We start from the raw sequence: 19,079 nt of genomic DNA, 5'->3' as shown, positions 1-19,079 counted from the left end.
TTATAACCCCGAGCTGAGGAGATCTCACAGGAACAATGGGATTTCAACAGTGCAATGGAGTGCAGCCTCAGCAGTTTGCTGATGGCACCGAGCTGAGTGGTGCAGCGGACACAACAGCAGGAAGGGACGCCATCCAGAGGGACCTGGACGGGCTCAGAAAGTGGGCACGAGAGAACATGATGAGGTTCAGCAAGGCCAGGTGCTGCTCCTGGGTCGGGGCAGCGCCAGACATGAGCCCAGAGTGGAGAAGAACTCGTTGAGAGCAGCCCTGCGGAGAAGGACTTGGGGTCCTGATGGGCAGAAGTGGGACGTGAGGCAGCAGTGTGCGCCTGCAGCCCGGAAGGCTGACGAGGAGAGGAGAGGAGAGGAGAGGAGAGGAGAGGAGAGGAGAGGAGAGGAGAGGAGAGGAGAGGAGAGGAGAGGAGAGGAGAGGAGAGGAGAGGAGAGGAGAGGAGAGGAGAGGAGAGGAGAGGAGAGGAGAGGAGAGGAGAGGAGAGGAGAGGAGAGGAGAGGGAAGGAGTTGTGCCCCTCTGCTCTGCCCCTGCAAGGCCCCACCTGCAGTGCTGTGCCCAGGCCTGGGGCCCCCAGGACAGGAAGGATGCGGAGCTGCTGGAGCGGGTCCAGAAGAGGGCACGAGGATGCTCAGAGGGCTGGAGCACCTCTGCTGTGAAGGCAGGCTGAGGAAGCTGGGCTTGTTCAGCTTGGAGAAGCTTGGGGACCGACTGTTTACATGGTCTGATAGTGACAGGAGGAGGAATGGCTTTAAGCTAAAAGAGGGGAGATGTGGGTGAGCTGTGAGGAAGCAATCCTTTGGTCAGGGCGGTGAGGCGCTGGCACTGCTGCCCAGAGAGCTGTGGGCCTGCAGCCTTCCCTGCAGGCACTCCAGGCCAGGTGGGATGGGGCCCTGGGCAGCCTGAGCTGGTGGGTTGGCACCATGATGGTCTTTAAAGTCACCTCCAACCAAAGCCATTCTACGATTCTGTGATTATCGCTCTCTACAGCGCTCTGAAAGGAGGTTGTGGTGAGATGGGGGTTTGGCTTCTTCTCCCAGGTTACAATGATAGGACAACAGAGAATAGCCTCAAGTTGCACCACGGGAGGTTCAGACTGAATATTAGGAAAAATTTCTTCTCCAGAAGAGTGGGCGGGCATTGGCACAGCTGCCTGGGGAAGTGGTGGGGTCAGCATCCCTGGAGGTGCTCAGGAAATGTGGAGATGTGGCTGTCTGCTCACACAGCATTAATGATGGAAATGGTCATTGAGCAACTGAACCGTGCTACTTTGCACTCTGTGACACGATCAGCTCCGCACATTTCCCCCCCTACGAAGCACACCCCGCAGCCGCTCCGCTCCGTGCCGCGTTTTGCGGGCGGCCGCCAGCGCCCACCGGCGCGGCCTATTTGAGGCGGGCGCGGGCGGAAGGACACGGCGGTGCCCGCCCGCTCCAGAGAGCGGCGCGCAGGGATCCGCGCGGTGCTGCGGCGCTGTCAGTCACGGCGGCGGCGCCGGGAGGCGGCCGGGGCGCAGCGGGCGGAGCGGGGACACGCGCGGAGCGGAGCGGCGCGAAGGGGACGCGGGGCAAAAACGGGAAGATCCATCCGGAGGGCCGCGTGGTGCTCCGCCCGCACGGAACTGCTATTTCGGAGCGGCCCCTCTCCCCACCCTCCGGCTGCGATGCTGCCCGCCGCCGCGCTGCCCTGGACGTTGTTTTTCTTCGGAGCCGCAGGTACCGGCGGGGCGATGCCGGCTGCGGGCGGGGGCTGCGGGGCGGGGGGAGACCCGGGCCGGGGGCTGCGGGAGCGCAGACAATGGGCGGCGGGGTGCGGCCGCGGCGGGCGCATTGTGAGCGGCGGGGGGAGCGGCTGCACGGGAATGGGTGCGACCGCACGGGAGGGGATGCGGTCGGAGGGGATGCGGTCGGAGGGGACGCATCGCGAGGGGATGCAGTGCGACCGCGAGGGAAGGGATGCGATTGTACGAGACGCGGTTGCAAGGCAAAGGATGCGATCGCGAGGGGTGTGATCGTAAGGGAAGGGATGCGATCTCGGGGAAGCGGATGCAATTGCAGGAGATGCAGTTGCACGGGAAAGGATGCGACTGCAAGGGATGCGGTCGCAATTAAAGAGCGGCTACGGGGAACAAGAAGGAAAAAAGGCGAGCAGCGGAGCAGGGCGGCTGCGGCGGGGGAACGCAGCCGGGACGCGGCGGGGGGGCGCGGGGCGGCGGCGCGGGAGCGTGCGAGGGGCGCGCGCCGCGGCGGCGCGGGGAGCGGCGGCCGTGCACGAGCAGCGCTGCCCGCGCGGGAGGGGAGGGGTCGGCGGCGGCCAATCAGCGCCAGGCTGGAGCGGCCCCCGGGTCGCCGACGGCCCCCGCGACCCCCGGGGGGTGGGCGCGGCCCCGGAGCCGGGCAGGTGCAGCGGGAGGTGCTGCCGGAGCCCGCCCCGCGCGGCGCGCTTTCGGAGCACCTGAAGCCCCCCTTCTCCCCTCCCACCCCCGTCTTTAACGCCCGGCATCGTTTGCTGCCCCGCTCCTGCGCGTGTTTATCCAATAATAGTAATTATGAATGCAGAGAGAGCGCCTGGGGAGCTGCGCGGCTGGGACTGGGCTGCTAAAGCTGCATAAAATGATGAATCCCGAGCCCAAATAAAATATTTAAAAGCCAGAACAAAGCGGCAGTGCTGTTGCTGGTAAAGGCGGCCCCAGCCCGTCCGGCCGGCGCTGTGTTATGGGATGCTCCGGGCTGGCACCGACCTCCCCGTGCTGTGATGGGGGAACGCCGTGCTGTGTGTTCCCGTTGGCGCAGTGATGGTTTAATTTACTGCTAAATTAAAGCAATGTTCTCCCGTAACGTAGAACTTGATTTATGGGTCCAGCAGATGGCTCGTCTCCTTTCATTTACATCCCGAGGGCTACGGTTTCATAAATAATAGTCTTTTATGTGAACCTTATCCTCTTGACCTATGCAGAAGTCCTGGCTGGCGTGGTTTTGGGTTGTTGTTTCTTAAAAGACACTTAATATAGCAGTAACTGAATGAATACCCGGTGTTTTAGTGTTAGGGATTGTGGCTGCTCTCCAGGCTGGAAGTGCCTTCGCTCCTCGGCTCATCTCCAGGAGCACGTTTTACAGCCAGAGCTCCTTGCCACTGGGAAGCAGTGATTCCTTCCTTGTCGTGGGATTTGGGGCTGGGTGTTGGCGGTGGCGGCGTTTCGTTGGGTCGGTCGGTGGTTTTTGTTTGGCATCGCCATGGGTTTGCCTCGACCGGCTGTCAGAAAGCAGAACCAATCGGTGGGGGAAGGAGGAAGGAGCGCCGCATCTGCTGCCATCAGTCTGCAAGGAGCAGAGAAAAGCGTCAGTAAGAGACAAAAGCACGCTTTATTTTCTCGTTTAAAAGGTCGTCCTGCGTTTTGCTCGTTATTTAACACATCTGCTGTGATCGTTTGTGGAGAGAATGTATGATTCTGTTGTTCCTCTAACCCGCAGCTTGCAAATAGCTGGAGATATTCTGAAGTTAATGAAAGTGCGTGCAGAACCAGATTGGGGAGAAGCTGTTCTTTGGTGGTTTGTCATAGCTTTTATCCGGGGGACTGTTGGGAAAAGTAGGGCCAGTAGCTTTTTCCAGGTGGAGTGAAGAGGTCGTGTCTTTGTTTTCCTGACTTTGTGCCCTCGCAGAGATATGGAAGGTGGGCAGAAATAGTGGAGCAGTTGTTGTCTGAGGGCTGGATTGGGATTTTGGAGTCGTTTTCAGTGTACAATATGGGCACCTGAAAGGAGACATCTATTCCCAGATACAAAGGAAGGAAAACCTATATGTTAAAATACTTCATTTCCCCACCTATGGTCCGAGTCTGATGGTTTCCACTGTATCTAAGAGCGCAGATAATGGCAGCAGTCAGACCTGCAGCACCCAAACCTTCCATGAGAGATGAGAGAAAAGCGTGTGCTGAGCTGTGCTGGGCTGTGAGCAGAGATGCTGATGTGTGTGAGAGCAACGGAAGCCAGCGGACAGCGTTGGTTGTGGCATTTTTGGGGAATAGGATATGAATGGGCTCGGGCGTCTGAGGTTGCTTTTGTTTTATCACTTGCAGTGTGTGCGTTGCAGATACTTTGGTGAAGCTGTTGTTTGGACAGATGCAGAACATCAATAATGGCCTTAATCCTGGTAACGTCAGATCTTTGGGCAGCTGCTGACGGAAAAGCTTCTTTTTGGGAGCGGCTGACAACTGAAGGTTCACCCAGTTTAGCAAGTGCAAATTGCTTCAGAAAACCAGAGTTGTAATTTACTGAATTTGGGCCAATGATGCTTCCAACTACATCCAGTTGGACTCAGTGATCCTTATGTGTCCCTTCCCTTATGTGTTCCCTATCCTGTGATGCTTTGTCAGCATGGTGGGGACGGTTTGATTTGCCAGGTGGAGGTGATGACATGGGCGGAGATGGATGCAGCGATAGCTCTGTGTGGTGGCAGTTTGAGATTCGAGCTCGGTTGGTGATGTCCAACCCATGCCTTGAGGAGATGTCTTGGAAAGTGGAGAGAGCCAAAGTCTGGACTGTAGGAGTGCTTTTTGGAAGACGTTTTTTGGTCCAAAGAGAATGGCAGCCTAAAGCTGTAGGAGGGGAGTGGATGGGTTGTGTGGAGGAGATGTTGGTCGGGTGGTGAGTGAGGATTGGTGTCTCCATGGAAAGAATATTCTGAGTGGTTATTGGAATTGTGTGATGTATCCATACAGATGTTAGTTAATTGTCGCTGTAATGAGTTTCTAATGAGGTAGTGAATATTATTTTAAATATTACAAGGTGTGTAGAATTTGTTGCTGCATTTAAAAAAAAAAAACACCCTGCTAATTAAAAAAAAAAAAAGCTATTATTTGCACTGTATTTTTAAAATGTAATCTTTTCAACAAGAAAACTGGGATTTATAAAACATTCAAATTTCAATTCTTTTTTTTTTTTTCTTCCAACATCTCTGTAGCTGGGATGTCCAGGGCTGCATTTAAATATGACACAAAAGATGAACGGTCAATTTGGCGTTGTTTACATAATATTGGCAAATCGGTCTTAATGTGTGGTGTTACTGCGTAATCTTAACATAAACAGTGGAAATAATTGAAGGAACCTCGGAATTTGGAAATGCCCGTTGGTGGCTCTTCGCATCCCACAAAAAGCGGGCTGTCTTTGCATATTAATCACTCTTTCAAAGGAAGTTTGCCTTATTTGCATTGTGCATGCACTGAGGAGTCCCATAGTGCGCCTGAGAAAAAAAAAAGGGGGGGGAGAATCGGAATTGTTGTTCTGAAAAGGGTTTTTATTCCATTCAAGTGGAGGGACTGAATGCAGGAGAATTAGCGCAGTGTTGTGTAGAAGAACAGTCCCGTTTGGGCACTGCGTCGCATGCGGAGCCGGCCTGGTTCTGAGTGCTGGGGGCAGGGTTGAGAGGGGAGCGACTCCTCTGCGTGCGGTGTCATCTCTGGGGTGGGAGATGCCCTCGGCTCACCCTGTGTGCACTCTGTGGTGCCTGCCTTCCGAATGCAGTGACCAAACCTCCAGGACTTTGGAAGCCTTTGGAAGACGTAAAGGAGATATAAAGGCTGGGAGCATCTTCAGGTTGCCTAAATTCTGGAATAACAAGCTGTCTTAGGGGCGATCTGCTCCTTTGCTGCCGTGGTTTTAGGCTGCTGTGACTGGTGCTTTGGAGGAAAGTTGGGTTGATGCATACGAGTCTTGCTGTCTTTTCTCCTTTTGTCTTCTGTCAGCAAATTCAGCAAAGGTGAGCTTTTCTGTTACACTAGGCATCCTTGCACAAGGTAGGATCTAAAGCTCAAACTTTAGAAATTTCAACTTCAGGGAATGGTAGAATGGAAGAGTTGTAGAATATCCCAGGTTGGAAGGAGCTCCCAGCGGTCAAACATATAGAATGGCTCAGGTTGGAGGGCAGCTCAAAGCCCACCCAGTGCCACCCCCGGCCGTGGGCAGGGCTGCCCCCCACCAGCTCAGGCTGCCCAGGGCCCCATCCCACCTGGCCTGGAGTGCCTGCAGGGATGGGGCACCCACAGCTCTCTGGGCAGCAGCGCCAGCGCCTTTTGGCTTCTTCATCATCATCTGGCTCCACACAGCACCAGCTAAAAGTGAACCAGCATGTCTGAAGAGGTGTGCTGGAGAGGTTTCAGTGAGTGATGGCTCTCAAACTGTTTTGCTTGGTATCCTAAATGAGAAGATGTGCAGATAAAACGTGTGGCACGACATGTGGGAGCACTGGCCTGCTGGTTGAGTCTGTAACTGTGGTTGTTAGGAGCAGTGTTGCCAACACCTTCTGCTTTCAGAACAGGTGAATCCAAATGTATTCCTTTGCTGATATTATTTCTATTGGTGGCAATGAGGAAATAAAGACATCTGTGGAAGGGAGAAAATGTAGCTGGGATAACTGACGTAATTGCTGTACTTTCCGAACCCAGAGACGTTACCATATGCTTGTGTTTAATCAATAATATTGAGCTCTGCTGTTTGCTAAAGACTCTGCTATCTCTTTTCCTTTGCTTATCCTTGAATTATCTACTAATTGGGCATATTTTTTTACACGGAAATAAGTTAATTTTGTGTAGCTAGGAAAACATGAGATACTTTTCTACTAACATGGATTCCATAAGGTTCTGGCCCAAGTGTGAGCCAGTGGCAGTTTGGGATATTCAGACTGGCGTGAATTTGCTGCGATTTATTTCTGGAAGGAGCTTTTCAGGGTACAGGAATGGAGCTGTTGCTGTTTTGGTTGTCTTCTGTAACAGCAAATAGCTTTTTTTGCTGGCTGGGCAGTAGATGGTTGGGGTTGGGGGTTGGTTTTGTGACCGTGAGAAATGTAGGTGTGCACTGGTTAATGCTATTGCTCCGTGATGGTAAAACAATGCCCTCAGTGCACTTGGAAAGCCCTTTAATAAGCAGTTTAAAGTCGTCGTAGCTGAGAGTTTAAATAGCACTTATCAACGTGCTCACAGCATTCATTGGTGCAGTTCGCGATCTGGAATGCAAACTGTATGCTGACAGTATCGGCTAATTACAATTTTTCAAGAACTTGATTTTGTGTTTTTTTGAATGTGTTAATACTGAGAGAAACAGTCATCAGGCACTTGTGTACAGCACTGCAGAAAATATAATCAACAGCTGCTTGTCCAAGTAACTTATTAAATTATTACAAGCCTGCAGAATTCAAAAGAACAGACAACTGTAAACATGCTTCAGTTGTGGTGCTTTCAAGAGATAATCTCTTAGAAGTATAACATGCATCCAGGGCTGGGAGCAGGCGTGCAGTGCTGGTCTGGAGTCTCCCAGATGCTTTTGGAGTTCAGTCTGCTCGTGCTCTGTGGATGCAGCTTGAGGTGGGCAGTGCACGCAGGAAGGGAAGTCGTGTTACAACAGCACCAAGGAAATAAAATGTGGCCGTGTGCTTCTGTGTTATGGCACTGTGTTGTTCGTCTGTTGTTTTATGAATGTAGTCGATTTATTGGGATGTGCAGAGGAACCTGTAAGCAGTATTTTTAGGGGGAAAAAAGGAGGGGAAAAATGGTATTTTCTTATCAGGTGAATTGCTTTATCTTATCTCCTCGTTCTTAAGGATGGCAGTGAGTTTAGGTGGTGAGTGAAAGCAGTGCTGCTTATTCCTGTGGAATTTAGCACTTTAAATGGATTAGAACTATAAATATCTCTGCCTGATTTCGTGTCAGATGCGGACACGTTTGAAAGTACCCACATTTACTTATTTGATGTACATTTAACAAGAATTCCACAATTCTGCTAAATGATGAAGTAAATGCAAGCTCCTTAGAAGTCACCAATCGTTTTGTTAAAGAGAAAGTAAAGCAAAAGGTCTCTGATGGGTTGTGGTTTCTTCTGCACTGCTTTTCTTCTGTGTGCCCATGACTGGGTGAGGGTCAGCCTTGCATTCCTTGTGCTTTGTGGGTGCAAGGTATCGATGTCACTTTACCCACATATCAAACCCATTCTGAGCTATTCTGTGCTGAGATCGCATGCAGCACTACAGCTAGACTTACTGTAGGGTGGAGAGGCACAGGTTGCCCAGAGAGGCGGTGGTGCCCCATCCCTGCAGACAGCCAAGGTCAGGCTGGACGGGGCTGTGAGCACTGCTGAGCTCTGGGTGTCCCTGTGCGCTGCAGGCGGCCTTCCAGCTCCCTTGCAACCCGAACCATTCTATGATGCTATTTTCAATCAACTTACTGTCAGGAAGTTTTGATGTTAGTAAATGAGGTCATAAATGAAGGGCAGTGTAGTGGAAGGGATGGTTTGACAGCCCTGTGCCAGGTTAGCGCTCTGAGCTCCACTAGATGGCACTCATTTATTGTTCTCTGCGTGAAGTTGCTTTCTCTAGGGGGGAAAAAAACAAACACGCTTTGTGGATAATGGTGGGGGATTTTTGATTTCATTTGGAATAATAATTATAAATAAATCCTTGGATATAATTAACACATAACTATTCACCTTGTGTATGTGGTGTCCTTCATAACCCTGCGCTTTTGAAGCAGAATAATGAGCTGATATTTTGGGTGAGATCTCACAGTGAGAGCTTCACAGATTGAAGCACACCATCAAAACTAAGGTAGGAGAAAAGAGAGGGGCTCTGTGACACTGGGGGGAAGAACGCAGGTAAATTCATCATTAGTCCTGAACCAGCAGCTGGTGCATTTGGCTGCACACAGGTCTGACGTCTTTGTTTTCAGCAAATCAGAAGAATTTGATGGGCAGGCAGATTAACATTCCATAATTCTGTCTCAAGACATCTCTGTACTCAGAAGCTTGGTTGGATGAAGGCAAGAGTATTTCCAGCACGTTGTAATCATCCAAGTTCTATCTTTAGTGAGCGTCAAAGTGATTCAAACGTGATGGTGCAGAAGGGCATTGGGTACGACATGAGCATATTTTATTCCCACACAAAGGCTAGAAGGGCCACGATGGCTATTTTTGTCTATTTGACACACAAAGGGTTCTCAGCAGAGATCCTGTGCATCACACTGAGCTGATCTATAGATCTGTATGTGCTCTGTGCAAAGATAACAGCTTTATCAGATGGCTTGGCAGTGTGTTGCTCGCTAGCCTTGAGTGTGTGCTTCCAAGAAAGATGTCTGGAGCCAGTTGCCTTTGATTCAGTTAGCTGTTGATCTGTGGCTTGCTCGGGGGAAATTTGTCTTTGCTGTTGGTAGACTGGCTGAGGAAGAGAACCTTCTGCCACAAATACCATCCCAGAACACCTCCAGCTTGTCGCTTGCTCAGTAGAGCTCATACTTGGGGACGTGCAGGAAATTCTATTCTCATCTTTTTCCTGTGTTGCCAGTGCTATCAAACAGTGTCTTTGATGGCACTATAAATACGTGAGCTTCATGTGGACCCCAGTTTCAAGCCAGCGAGGGAGGTTTTTAGGATGCTGAATGAGAATAGATGCTGAATAAGGCTTTGTTCTACCAAACAGTAACTTATTTTCTTCATTTAATCTTGTTTTCCGCCAAGCTGAGGGAAGCCTGAAGCAGTGTTGTAGTTCTGCTTAGGATCCAGAATAGTGGATAACTGAACCGAGTGATGGAGAAGAGAAATGCAGCTTCTCTTCAGATCAGTATGTGGACTACAGAGCTCTGGCTGTTGTGTTTGCAGTGTGTATGGGTCCTCTGGTCTCTGTCCCTCCATAAAGAAAACTGTGCTCTACGTTCCTGGGAAATGATTTGCAAGTGAGTGGCTCACACAAAACAGACTTTTCTTTTTGCAGTTGAAAATATCTGCCTTCTGTCTGCTCACTGTTGGAGGGGATGAAGGAAAACATCCTGCAGCAGTTCTCAGGATCTCAAATCTCACTCCCGTGTTAAGCAGCTCTTCCAGCCATGTCGTTTGGGTGTTAATCTTTCAAAACCTGTCGAGATGTTTGCACTGACAGTGGTTTAATTGGGCAAGGCACTGTATTCATGCACACGAGGGGGTTAAGATATTCTTGCTGGTTGGCAATCTACCTTCTGGCACTTATCTTTTAGGTGCCATGAGACAACCCGATTCATGTTTTGATATTCTTTCTTGGTTTTAGTTGCATGGTTGTTTTTTTCCCCTGTTGAACTCTAGATTCATTTGTTAGTCTGGCTTCAGTATTTAATTGCAGTTATCTTTCACCAGGTATTGCACACCAGTCTGCATAGGCTTCTCCCATAAAAATGGCAGGCTTTTAAAATACAGTTTGCTGTTTCTTTCCACTTGATGGCATTTACTTTCACAGGAATGTATGTACATCAGGCATTTAGAGCCATAGAGTCATAAAGGTTGAAGGAGACCTCTAAGATCATCCAGTCCATCCATCCGCCTGCCACCAGTGGTGCCCACTGACCGTGTCCCTCAGTGCCACATCTCCACGTTTCCTGAACATCTCCAGGGATGGTGACCCAACCACCCCTTTGGGCAGCTGTGCCAGTGCCTGGTCACTCTCTGATATCAGGAAAAGCTTCTCCAACAATGTGCAAGGACAGTATAACCTGAATAAATGTATAGCTGATGTTAATTATTTGGATCTTATTCAGGCATATGCCACTGAATTATGGAATTTTGTGAAAATGTATTACTGCTTGGTTATAATCATATTCTCCAATGACTTTTCCCACTGCTGTTTGTCTGTTCCTCACAGTATCTGCTGCTTATTTGCAGCATATGTTTGACAACTTTGCAATTTTGATAGGACTGTATGAACGCACCGTTGCCAGCGCTGTTGTGCTGGGAGGAGCTGTGAGCTGTAGGAACGCTTCTGTGTGCTGTCCCAGGCTGGGGCACTGGGTGCCTGCTGTTCTTTGGACACACAAAGCCATCCAACTGTAAATTAACCTAAAAGGAGGAAGTTTGGCAAAGCGTGCCTGGGTCTGTGTGACTCGTTCTGTGTGGACGGCCATTGGGGGCGGTGGGCTGGGACACGGCGGGGGCGAGAGCGAGGTCTGCCTGCCAGAACAGAAGGTGGAATAGTAATTTATTATCTTCCATTCTTTGAAAACAGATGGAAAACACTGTGCTCATAAATTTGCAAGGGAAAGAATTTTGGAACCAGGCTTTGCATATGCCTTCTTTCCCCCTCCTCCCCCCACACACACCTTTTTGTTTTTTGTCTGCTTAGAAAAACAGAACAGTGAGATCCATCGGTGGGAGGAAACTGTGTGGTGTTCAGCTGAGTGCTGCTGGGATGGGCAGTGCTTCTAAAGGTCCACAAAGCATCCAACAGGGCTGTGGAATAGAGGGAAAGTGTGTCAGTAATGTCAAAAGGTAACCTGAAGTGTGGGATGAGGCCATGGAGGAGATGGCACTGAGAGTCCTAGGGTTCCTGGACACGCGACATTACCTTAGAAGTATGTCTGATTTGGACATCTCAATTTGAGGTGCCTCAAGTCAGTGGCTTTCTTTTGTTTGTCTGGGTTTTTTGTTTCAGTTTGTCTTTTCCTAATAAAACTGAAGAACAACATGAATGTCAACAGTAGACAGAGGCTTTTTTTTTTTTTTTTGATGGAAGGCTTGGGTACCGACCACTTGTCCCCCATCATTCCTGTTTGTAATGTATTGACATCATCTGATGGAAGGATTAATTTTAAACTCCAAAGCTGTGACTTGCTTCTTCCTTTTCCTGGTATGAGAGGTTGCATTTCTTTTTTCACCTTAATTCACAAAATAAGAAGAATTACAACGCCGTTATTTTCGGTTAAAAGCTAAGCAGGTCCCATATGAGCCTCGTCTGATTCATTATGGATTACTGCTCTAGAATTAGAAAATTGCATTATAAATCATGATGTCATCCCTAGCAAAGCAATTCATGCACGAGCTCCTGGAGCTGCCCATTGCCGGCAGCTGCACCGCGTGCTGCGCTGTGGGGAGGGACAGGTGGGTCTGCTGGCATCCAACTGCTTCCCAGCGCTGTTCCTTTGTTTGGCACTGAGCTCCCAGCGCTGGGCAGGATGCAGTGCACAGCTCTCCATGCGAGGCTTTGGCTGGAAATGGCCTAGGAATTTAAACTCCAGCCCTATGTCAGAATTTTAGCGGCGCTGCATTTTATAAGCAGCAGGCTTTTCGTGCTGGCTGATAGATGAGAAGGGAAAAATTGGCCTTCTTCAAGGGGAAAAATCTAACTTAATTGAGGGGGAAGTGTACTTCAAAGGGGAAAAAATCCTAGAGCTGAGAGAGAGGCTGTGGAAAAAACTTCTAATTGAAGTGACTTTACATTTTGGCAAAACACAAGCAGTTATTTCTGCTTAGAATTTGTGAATCTAGAATTAAGTTTGGGTGTAAAGTAGCTGGTGTAAAGTAGCTAAAATGTTTCTTTTATCTTGCCAGCTAAATGGTTTCCTTACTTACTGAATATCTCTAAAACCTATGGCAGATGTTTCAAGGTGAACTAAGCAATGGGAGATGGAGAACTCTTTGCTCTTTATGGGTGCCTATAAAGGAAAAGATGGAGTAAGACCTTGTGTTGGGGTGTTCTGATGGGCAGCCTGGTGGAGCGTAACTGTAGCTCTCAGCTTCCAGAAGCAGCGATTTGAGGTATCCCTTTGATGTTGGCCAAGTGGAAGAGCTGCATCCACAGTGGGGATTGGTGACTGCGTGGTGTTGGGTGCTCCTGTACTGAGGGGGTTCTTGTGGTTTTCAGGTGCTGCAGATCTTCAGGTCTGCTTGAATTCCAGAGAAAGGAAGCACCAGATGGGTGTGAACACGTATAGCAAGAAGAAACTTCAGAAATACCACTCAGTGTGTGGTTATCTTCTTGCTTGTTAACTTCTAACCCCATAAACGTATTTGGCTTCATATTCAGAGTTTTCTGTATGGGATTGATACATGGGATTTTTCACACACAGGGTGGTGAGGCACTGGCACAGGTTGCCCAAGGAGGCTGTGGATGCCCCATCCCTGCAGGCATTCAAGGCCAGGCTGGATGTGGCTCTGGGCAGCCTGGGCTGCTGGTTGGTGACCTGCACACAGCAGGGGATTGAAACTAAATGGTCATTTTGGTCCTTTTCAACCCAGGCCATTCTGTGATTCTATGATTGAACAGTTGTATCTGACTGCTAGGTCTCCAGGAAGCTTACTAATAGTCTCATTTATATTTTCGACAGCGATAACTTTTATTTCAGAACAACAAGTCATGTTCTCACAGGGCTTTTGTTGTTTTACTAAATGACAGAAGTGACTAAATTCATGCTTTATGCATACATCAGACGCCACATTCTCATACCATCTGTTACCAAACTTTGAGATTTTGTTTTTTGCCAGTTTGCAGCAATGTTAGGAGGAGAAGGAGAAATAGAACAGGTGATTAAGAGTAAAAATCTAATGGGGTTTGGGCAACACAGAGCATTGTTGTTTCGTTGTTGTAATGGTGTAATGCTAGGAGAAGTGTCCATGTTGGGTTTTTAAGCTGTTCATTAGCCTCCCACAGAAGATTCCCTGTCATTAACTAGTCGCTGTTTCTTTTTTTTCTTTGAAAAGCACTTATAGTTGTGATTGCACTTCATTATCTCTGATGAACCAAAGGATGTCCCGGGAGGAAACGGCTGATAACAAAATCACCTGTGGGTTGGTTCCAATGCACACCACATCCTCCTGTGTACGTGGTTTAATGAGCTTATATAATAGAAAGGTACCTCATTCTATATATTAACAACTCCTAGTTTGTCCTATTTTGGAGCTTCCCAGTTGGACACTGATGTTTGCTTGCTGTAGTAGCTGTTATTTGGGTTTGTTTCCTCCTTTCAGCAAGTGCAAGAGGAAAAATCATTGAAGTGCATATTTAATTATTTGTGCGTTGGTGGTGTAAAGCTTTCAGTTTACTGTTGGACACAGAGAGCCTTCAGAACTGTCTTTTGAGGAAATGGAATCAGCATGAGAACAAGCAAGGCGCAGTGCTCTCCATCAAGAGAAGAAGATGGGTCTCAACAAGAACCCAAACACCTCATCATTTAGGAGTCAGTGCTGATCCTGTGTAGGCAGGGCTTCGCTTGGAGGTCAGAAAAATGGGCAGGGTTCCTTTTTTTTTCTGTTCCAATGGAAGTCCTATCCTGTCATCACAGTGAATTCCTGAAATCTCTAAGTCTCCGCAGGGTTTAAATCTGATATTTCAAAACTGTTTTTATCTTACCAAAGCATCTCAAAGTGCTCAGTATTTTTTTGGTGGCCATCTTAAAAAGGGTGTTCAGGTGTCACTGGAACACCAGCTGATAATTAATTTACTCATTGACTTCATTGGCTTTCCTAAGACGTGCATATGTGTAGGAGTTGGAGTCAGCTTCATCATGAGGCAATGTTTGTCTGTGCAGAGCATGTTTTAGAGTTATGGAATTGCACAAAATGTTTGTCTTGTCCATCGTCTTCTGCTGCAGCCATGTTATAACCAGTGCAAGGTTTGTAATGTTAATGAAGGTCACTGTATCTTACATGCACTCATTATATTTCTCAAGTGTCTTTGATGCTTTGGAGTGTTTGTGAGGATGCTGGACCGTGGGAGGTGTTTTCCACGAGTGGCACAGATGGGATGCAGTCTGCTTTGGGCTCACCCTTCCTTGTGTCGTGTGTAGGATCAGCGTGGTGTGCACTGCTGTTCTGTTGTGTGCCTTCCTGTAGGCTCTGGTGGGACTCTGGAATACTGTATCATCATCAGAAGCAGAAATAGTCAGGTATGTAGTGACCAGAGGGCTGGAGCAGCTCCTCCATGAGGACAGGCTGAGGGAGCTGGGCTTCTTCAGCTGGAGAGAAAAGGCTGAGGGGAGACCTCATTGCGGCCTGCCTGTATCTACAGGGAGCTTATAAGCAGGAGAGGAGTGACTGTGTACAGAGCCTGATAGTGACAGGACGAGGGAATGGCTTTAAGCTACAAGAGGGGAGATGTGGGTGAGCTGAGGAAGCAATCCTTCATCAGGGGGCTGTGAGGCGCTGGCACTGCTGCCCAGAGAGCTGTGGGCTTTACGGTCTGTCTGTCCAACCTAAGCCATTCTATGGTTGTGGTTACTGCATGCTCATTTCACTACAGGAACAAGATGAGGGTAAAATTCAGCTACCTGCAGAAACAAAGTAAAAGCTGTATCAGACAAGGCAAAGTTGAGTGCAGTTAAAGCTAAAAGAAGCAAGCTCCTGATGTGCATGAAGAATGATATAAAATAATGGCTGTACTTTAACACCAGCCTCCTAATCTCAGAACCATGGAATCGTATGAGCTGGAAGGGACCCATAAAGGTTGTCTGATCAGCGATGTGCTTGCAAAAGGAATAATGTGCTTATTTCTTACCAGCATCCTCTGTGGCACTGAGTGTTTTGCAGTCTTTTAACTGTTTCTACTGAAAAGTTGTCTTAATCTCATGTTGCTTTCTATTGGTTATATTTTAGCAGAAGGCTGTAGATAACTGGCATTCAGACAGTGGTTTGCACGTCTTTGAACTCAACTGTTTCTCTCCATGTGAAACGAACATTAAAACACTGTTCAGTACAGATACCCTTTTACACAGCTGACACTGCTTGTACAAGCAAAACTATCATATGCAGCCAAAGAACAGAAAAACGGAAATAATCAGATGCCAGCAGCACGAGCTGTATAGCGATCTATTCAGCTGGCTCCCCACAACGCACTTCCAGAAGAAGTTAGAGCCAAGACTTCACTTGGCAATGGTTGCTTGATTTTTAATTCATTTAAATGATCATCACCTCCTAGAAAACACTTGACTAAATTTTCATGTTTTAAGATGTTTTAAGACTTGTCAAAATTATATGGATGAGATCTATTTCATTTGATATGAAGGGCTTAAAAGCATGTGAATTCACAATGGTGGCTGAAATTCTGCTGGTGCTGTAATTCACTAACAGTGTGATGATGCTGAATTTTTCCATGAAGGGGAAAGCTCTCACGTTTCTTTGTATGGTGAGGGGACTGCGAGAGGGATTTACCTGTCAGCATCTGAAGGGGCTGTGAGAAGGGAGGGGACGGACTCTATAGTGGGTCTGTGTGATGGGAGAAGGGGAGATGGCTTCAGACCACAGGAGGGGAGATTGAGGTGGAGCTGAGGAAGAAGGTTTGGCAGTGAGGGCGGTGAGGCGCTGGCACAGGTTGCCCAGAGAGGCGGTGGTGCCCCGTCCCTGCAGACAGCCAAGGTCAGGCTGGACGGGGCTGTGAGCACTGCTGAGCTGTGGGTGTCCCTGTGCGCTGCAGGGAGCGGCACCAGGCGGCCTTCAGCTCCCTTCCACCCAAACCATTCTATGGAAATAACCCTGTTCATGTAAGTGCCAAACGCTGGTGGCTTTGCTGCACCAAATGCATCAGGAAGGCCACAACTGCTGGAGCGGCAGCGCTCCCTCCTTCCAGCACTGGGGCTCTCGCTGCTTCCCAGGAAGCAGACAGAGGTCACTGCTGGGATGATACACAGGCTTCGTTCTTTCTAACGGGAGAACAGCTGATTTCATCCAGTTTGCTTTGCTGAGAGGCACATTCCTGAGCGATTACAGTCACACAAAGCAGCGTTACTGGAAGTGGAGCTCTCTGGTGCCTGCTTCAGGGCGGCCCGGGTCTGGCTGCCCAGCGTGGGGATGAGGAAACGGGAGTTTGAAAGTGATGGGTGTAGAAACAAAATAGCCATTGACCTCTGAGGGAAGAAAGGACCCTTGTTCTGTTCCTTCAGCTGTCTCTTCTCAGTGGGGAACTCACGTTTGGTTTGCTGATTTGACTGCCATAGACGGTGCCTTGTCTGTCTGTAGGTGTGATCTTAGATATCTTATTCTATTCAAACTAAATTCTTTAGAGTTCTTTAGAAACTTAGAAATTAAGTTCTGTAGAGTTTCCAGCTGATTTCTTTCTTTGTATTTGAATGACTGCATGACACCTCATTTCATTGATGAGGAGCACAGTATCATTAGAACAGCATTGAAGGGAGTTCTCATTGATGGTGCTGTCCTGAAATCTGTCCTTCTGTGCCATGTAAGCCTTTAGGAAGTACAGACTGCTTTATTCATGTATGAAGCGTTCATCTCAAGGCACATATAGTCGTCTCTATATTTTTCCCTTTTTAAGGATTGCTGCTGTACAAAATGTTCCCATGAACTCTTTGCACATCTGCTCCTAAGGAAACTCATTTGAGGTTTTTCTCTTTTTTTTGAGGGGTTCATAGACTTGTAATTAGCGGCAGTATTGTTGGTGTGACGCTGGAATGAAAAACTCTGCTTCCTTGTTGTCTGTCCCCAGTCGGTGAACTTGGCCGGACACTTCATGATGCCTCAGGATGAACAAGAGTGCTATTCATGATTACAGTTTTCTTATGAAAACAAATATGGAAAATTCACATGCTGGTCTCGCCTCTTGTCCCAAATCACATCTCATAGGTTTGACTCTGTGTAGAGTTATTATCCAGGAAGAAGAAAAGGTTGGTGGCTCCCGGGATATCCTGACGGGTATTTAAGGAATACTCGTGCATTAAGGGATGCCTTCGTGCAATGAGTGCCGTGGTGTTGCTGACTCCTGTTGCTGTGCTCTGCCACGCTGTGCTTTGCTGCAGTTGCAGATGAAGATCTGGGCCATATTTGGCCGTTTGGTGAAGGCAGCGAGGCAGTGCTGTTTGTCAGGAGCTGAGTGCTGCAGGCAGCATCGGCGGCCTCTGCAGCGTGAAGGCATTTCATGTAGTCAGTCTGTATTTTTTTTCCTTTTGCTTTTTTCCAGGGCTTTTGGTGGTATTTTTAATCACTTGTTATCAGCAAAGTAAAATCCCTTGTGGTACCATGGCCCTCATACTGCCTTGTTCCTTCTGATGTTCATTTTATTGCAGCTTTTCTTTTTTCTTAGTATTCCACCTCTGCTATTAATTCCTTACGCAAAATAAATGAGAAATAAAGCACAATATGATTTCCTGCAATTATTTTGCCCATTAGAGGCAAGCAGAAATACATACTGTTTGCCTGGTTTCCTTTGGTGTTTGTTTGCTGAATCAATAAACAGCACCAATCTCCTGACATATTCATTCATCTTGAGCTTTTTCAAGAGAAAGTGATGTGACACAATGAACAAAGCACCAATCAAACAAACCACCACGTTCTTCTTCCTCTCTTTCATTCCTATAATTCTCTCAGTTGGAATAATGCATATTGAATGGTTTTTGTGGTGGTATTTCAATTTGTGAGGATCAAGGCAGATATGAGTATATTTTCCTCCCTCTTTGTGAAGACATTTCAAAATAATACAAAAGTGCATCTAAATATGAACTAGGCTGCTCGTTTCCTCTAGAGGAAGATTCTTGGTATTGGTAGCTGTATTCTTTTCTGGAGTACGCAGCCTTTTTCAGTAAGCAGCATCTAAAATATTGATGTCGCTGTCTGCTGCCAATGCAGTGATTGATCTGCATGGGGCAGTCAGGAGACTGAAGACAGCCTGAACTTAGATATGGTCTCATGTGTATTTTCTACTGTGTAGTTTTGCTTAAACACAACCCAAGGGAGGAAGATCTGTCCCCTTGCCTCTCGTAAGGGCTGAGCAATTCTATCACTCATTTTGTGTCCATGCAGGTAAAGCTCTGTGTCTTTGTTTACCATCACCACTTAGACTCAGAAGCAAATATCAGCAACCTGAAAGTCATTTTCATACTGGAATGAGCAGAGCACCTGAGTTTATGCAAGAGTTTGTTAAACTGGTGTTTATCTTCACGTCTGTTTTAAGGACAGGTTTTACTGCTGTCAGTGATGGAGTAATTGCAAGGACGCTGTGCAGGGTTGCACTCCCTTCCTGCTTTGATGTTTGTGTCATTGAGTCGGATCTTACCCGCCAGCTGAACTAGTTCACATCCTATTTCTGCTGTACGATAGGAATTGTTAAAATGTGTCAGAACTCAGAGGAGGTGTCACAGAATTCTGATTTCCCATGAAATCTCTGCTGGCTCAATCCATCAGTTACCTTTTGTTTCTTCTGGAACTGTTTACCTGCTCCATGTCATTTCGTCTTGCAGTGAGAAATACAGGTCTCCAGAACTCGTCTAGCTCCCTTGGATTTGCAGACAATAATTAAGCAAGTATTAAAATCTCCTCTGTGTACAAATGGCTGCAGAAGCCCTCGTGTCCG

At 47.8% G+C, this 19,079-nt stretch overlaps 1 protein-coding gene across 11 annotated transcripts in view; it reads left to right on the top strand.

The window, feature by feature from the left end:
- The first annotated feature begins 1,474 nt into the window (after positions 1-1,474).
- Positions 1,475-19,079, top strand: part of NCAM1 (neural cell adhesion molecule 1) — an 81,498-nt gene continuing 63,893 nt past the window's right edge. For 2 of the 11 annotated variants that reach the window (XM_048968379.1, XM_048968382.1), the window contains exon 1: positions 3,169-3,353. In XM_048968379.1, the coding sequence (XP_048824336.1) occupies positions 3,245-3,353 (109 nt within the window). In that variant the 5' untranslated portion in view covers positions 3,169-3,244. Of the gene's footprint in view, positions 1,727-3,147; positions 3,354-19,079 lie in introns of those variants that run through there. The other 9 variants (XM_048968376.1, XM_048968372.1, XM_048968374.1 and 6 more) reach the window with 9 other exon arrangements.

Source organism: Lagopus muta, chromosome 22 (assembly GCF_023343835.1).
Source record: "Lagopus muta isolate bLagMut1 chromosome 22, bLagMut1 primary, whole genome shotgun sequence".
In the NCBI taxonomy this organism is placed as follows: Eukaryota; Metazoa; Chordata; class Aves; order Galliformes; family Phasianidae; genus Lagopus; species Lagopus muta.
The sequence above is the reverse complement of the archived record's forward strand: the minus strand, read 5'-3'. Positions and strand labels throughout refer to the sequence as shown.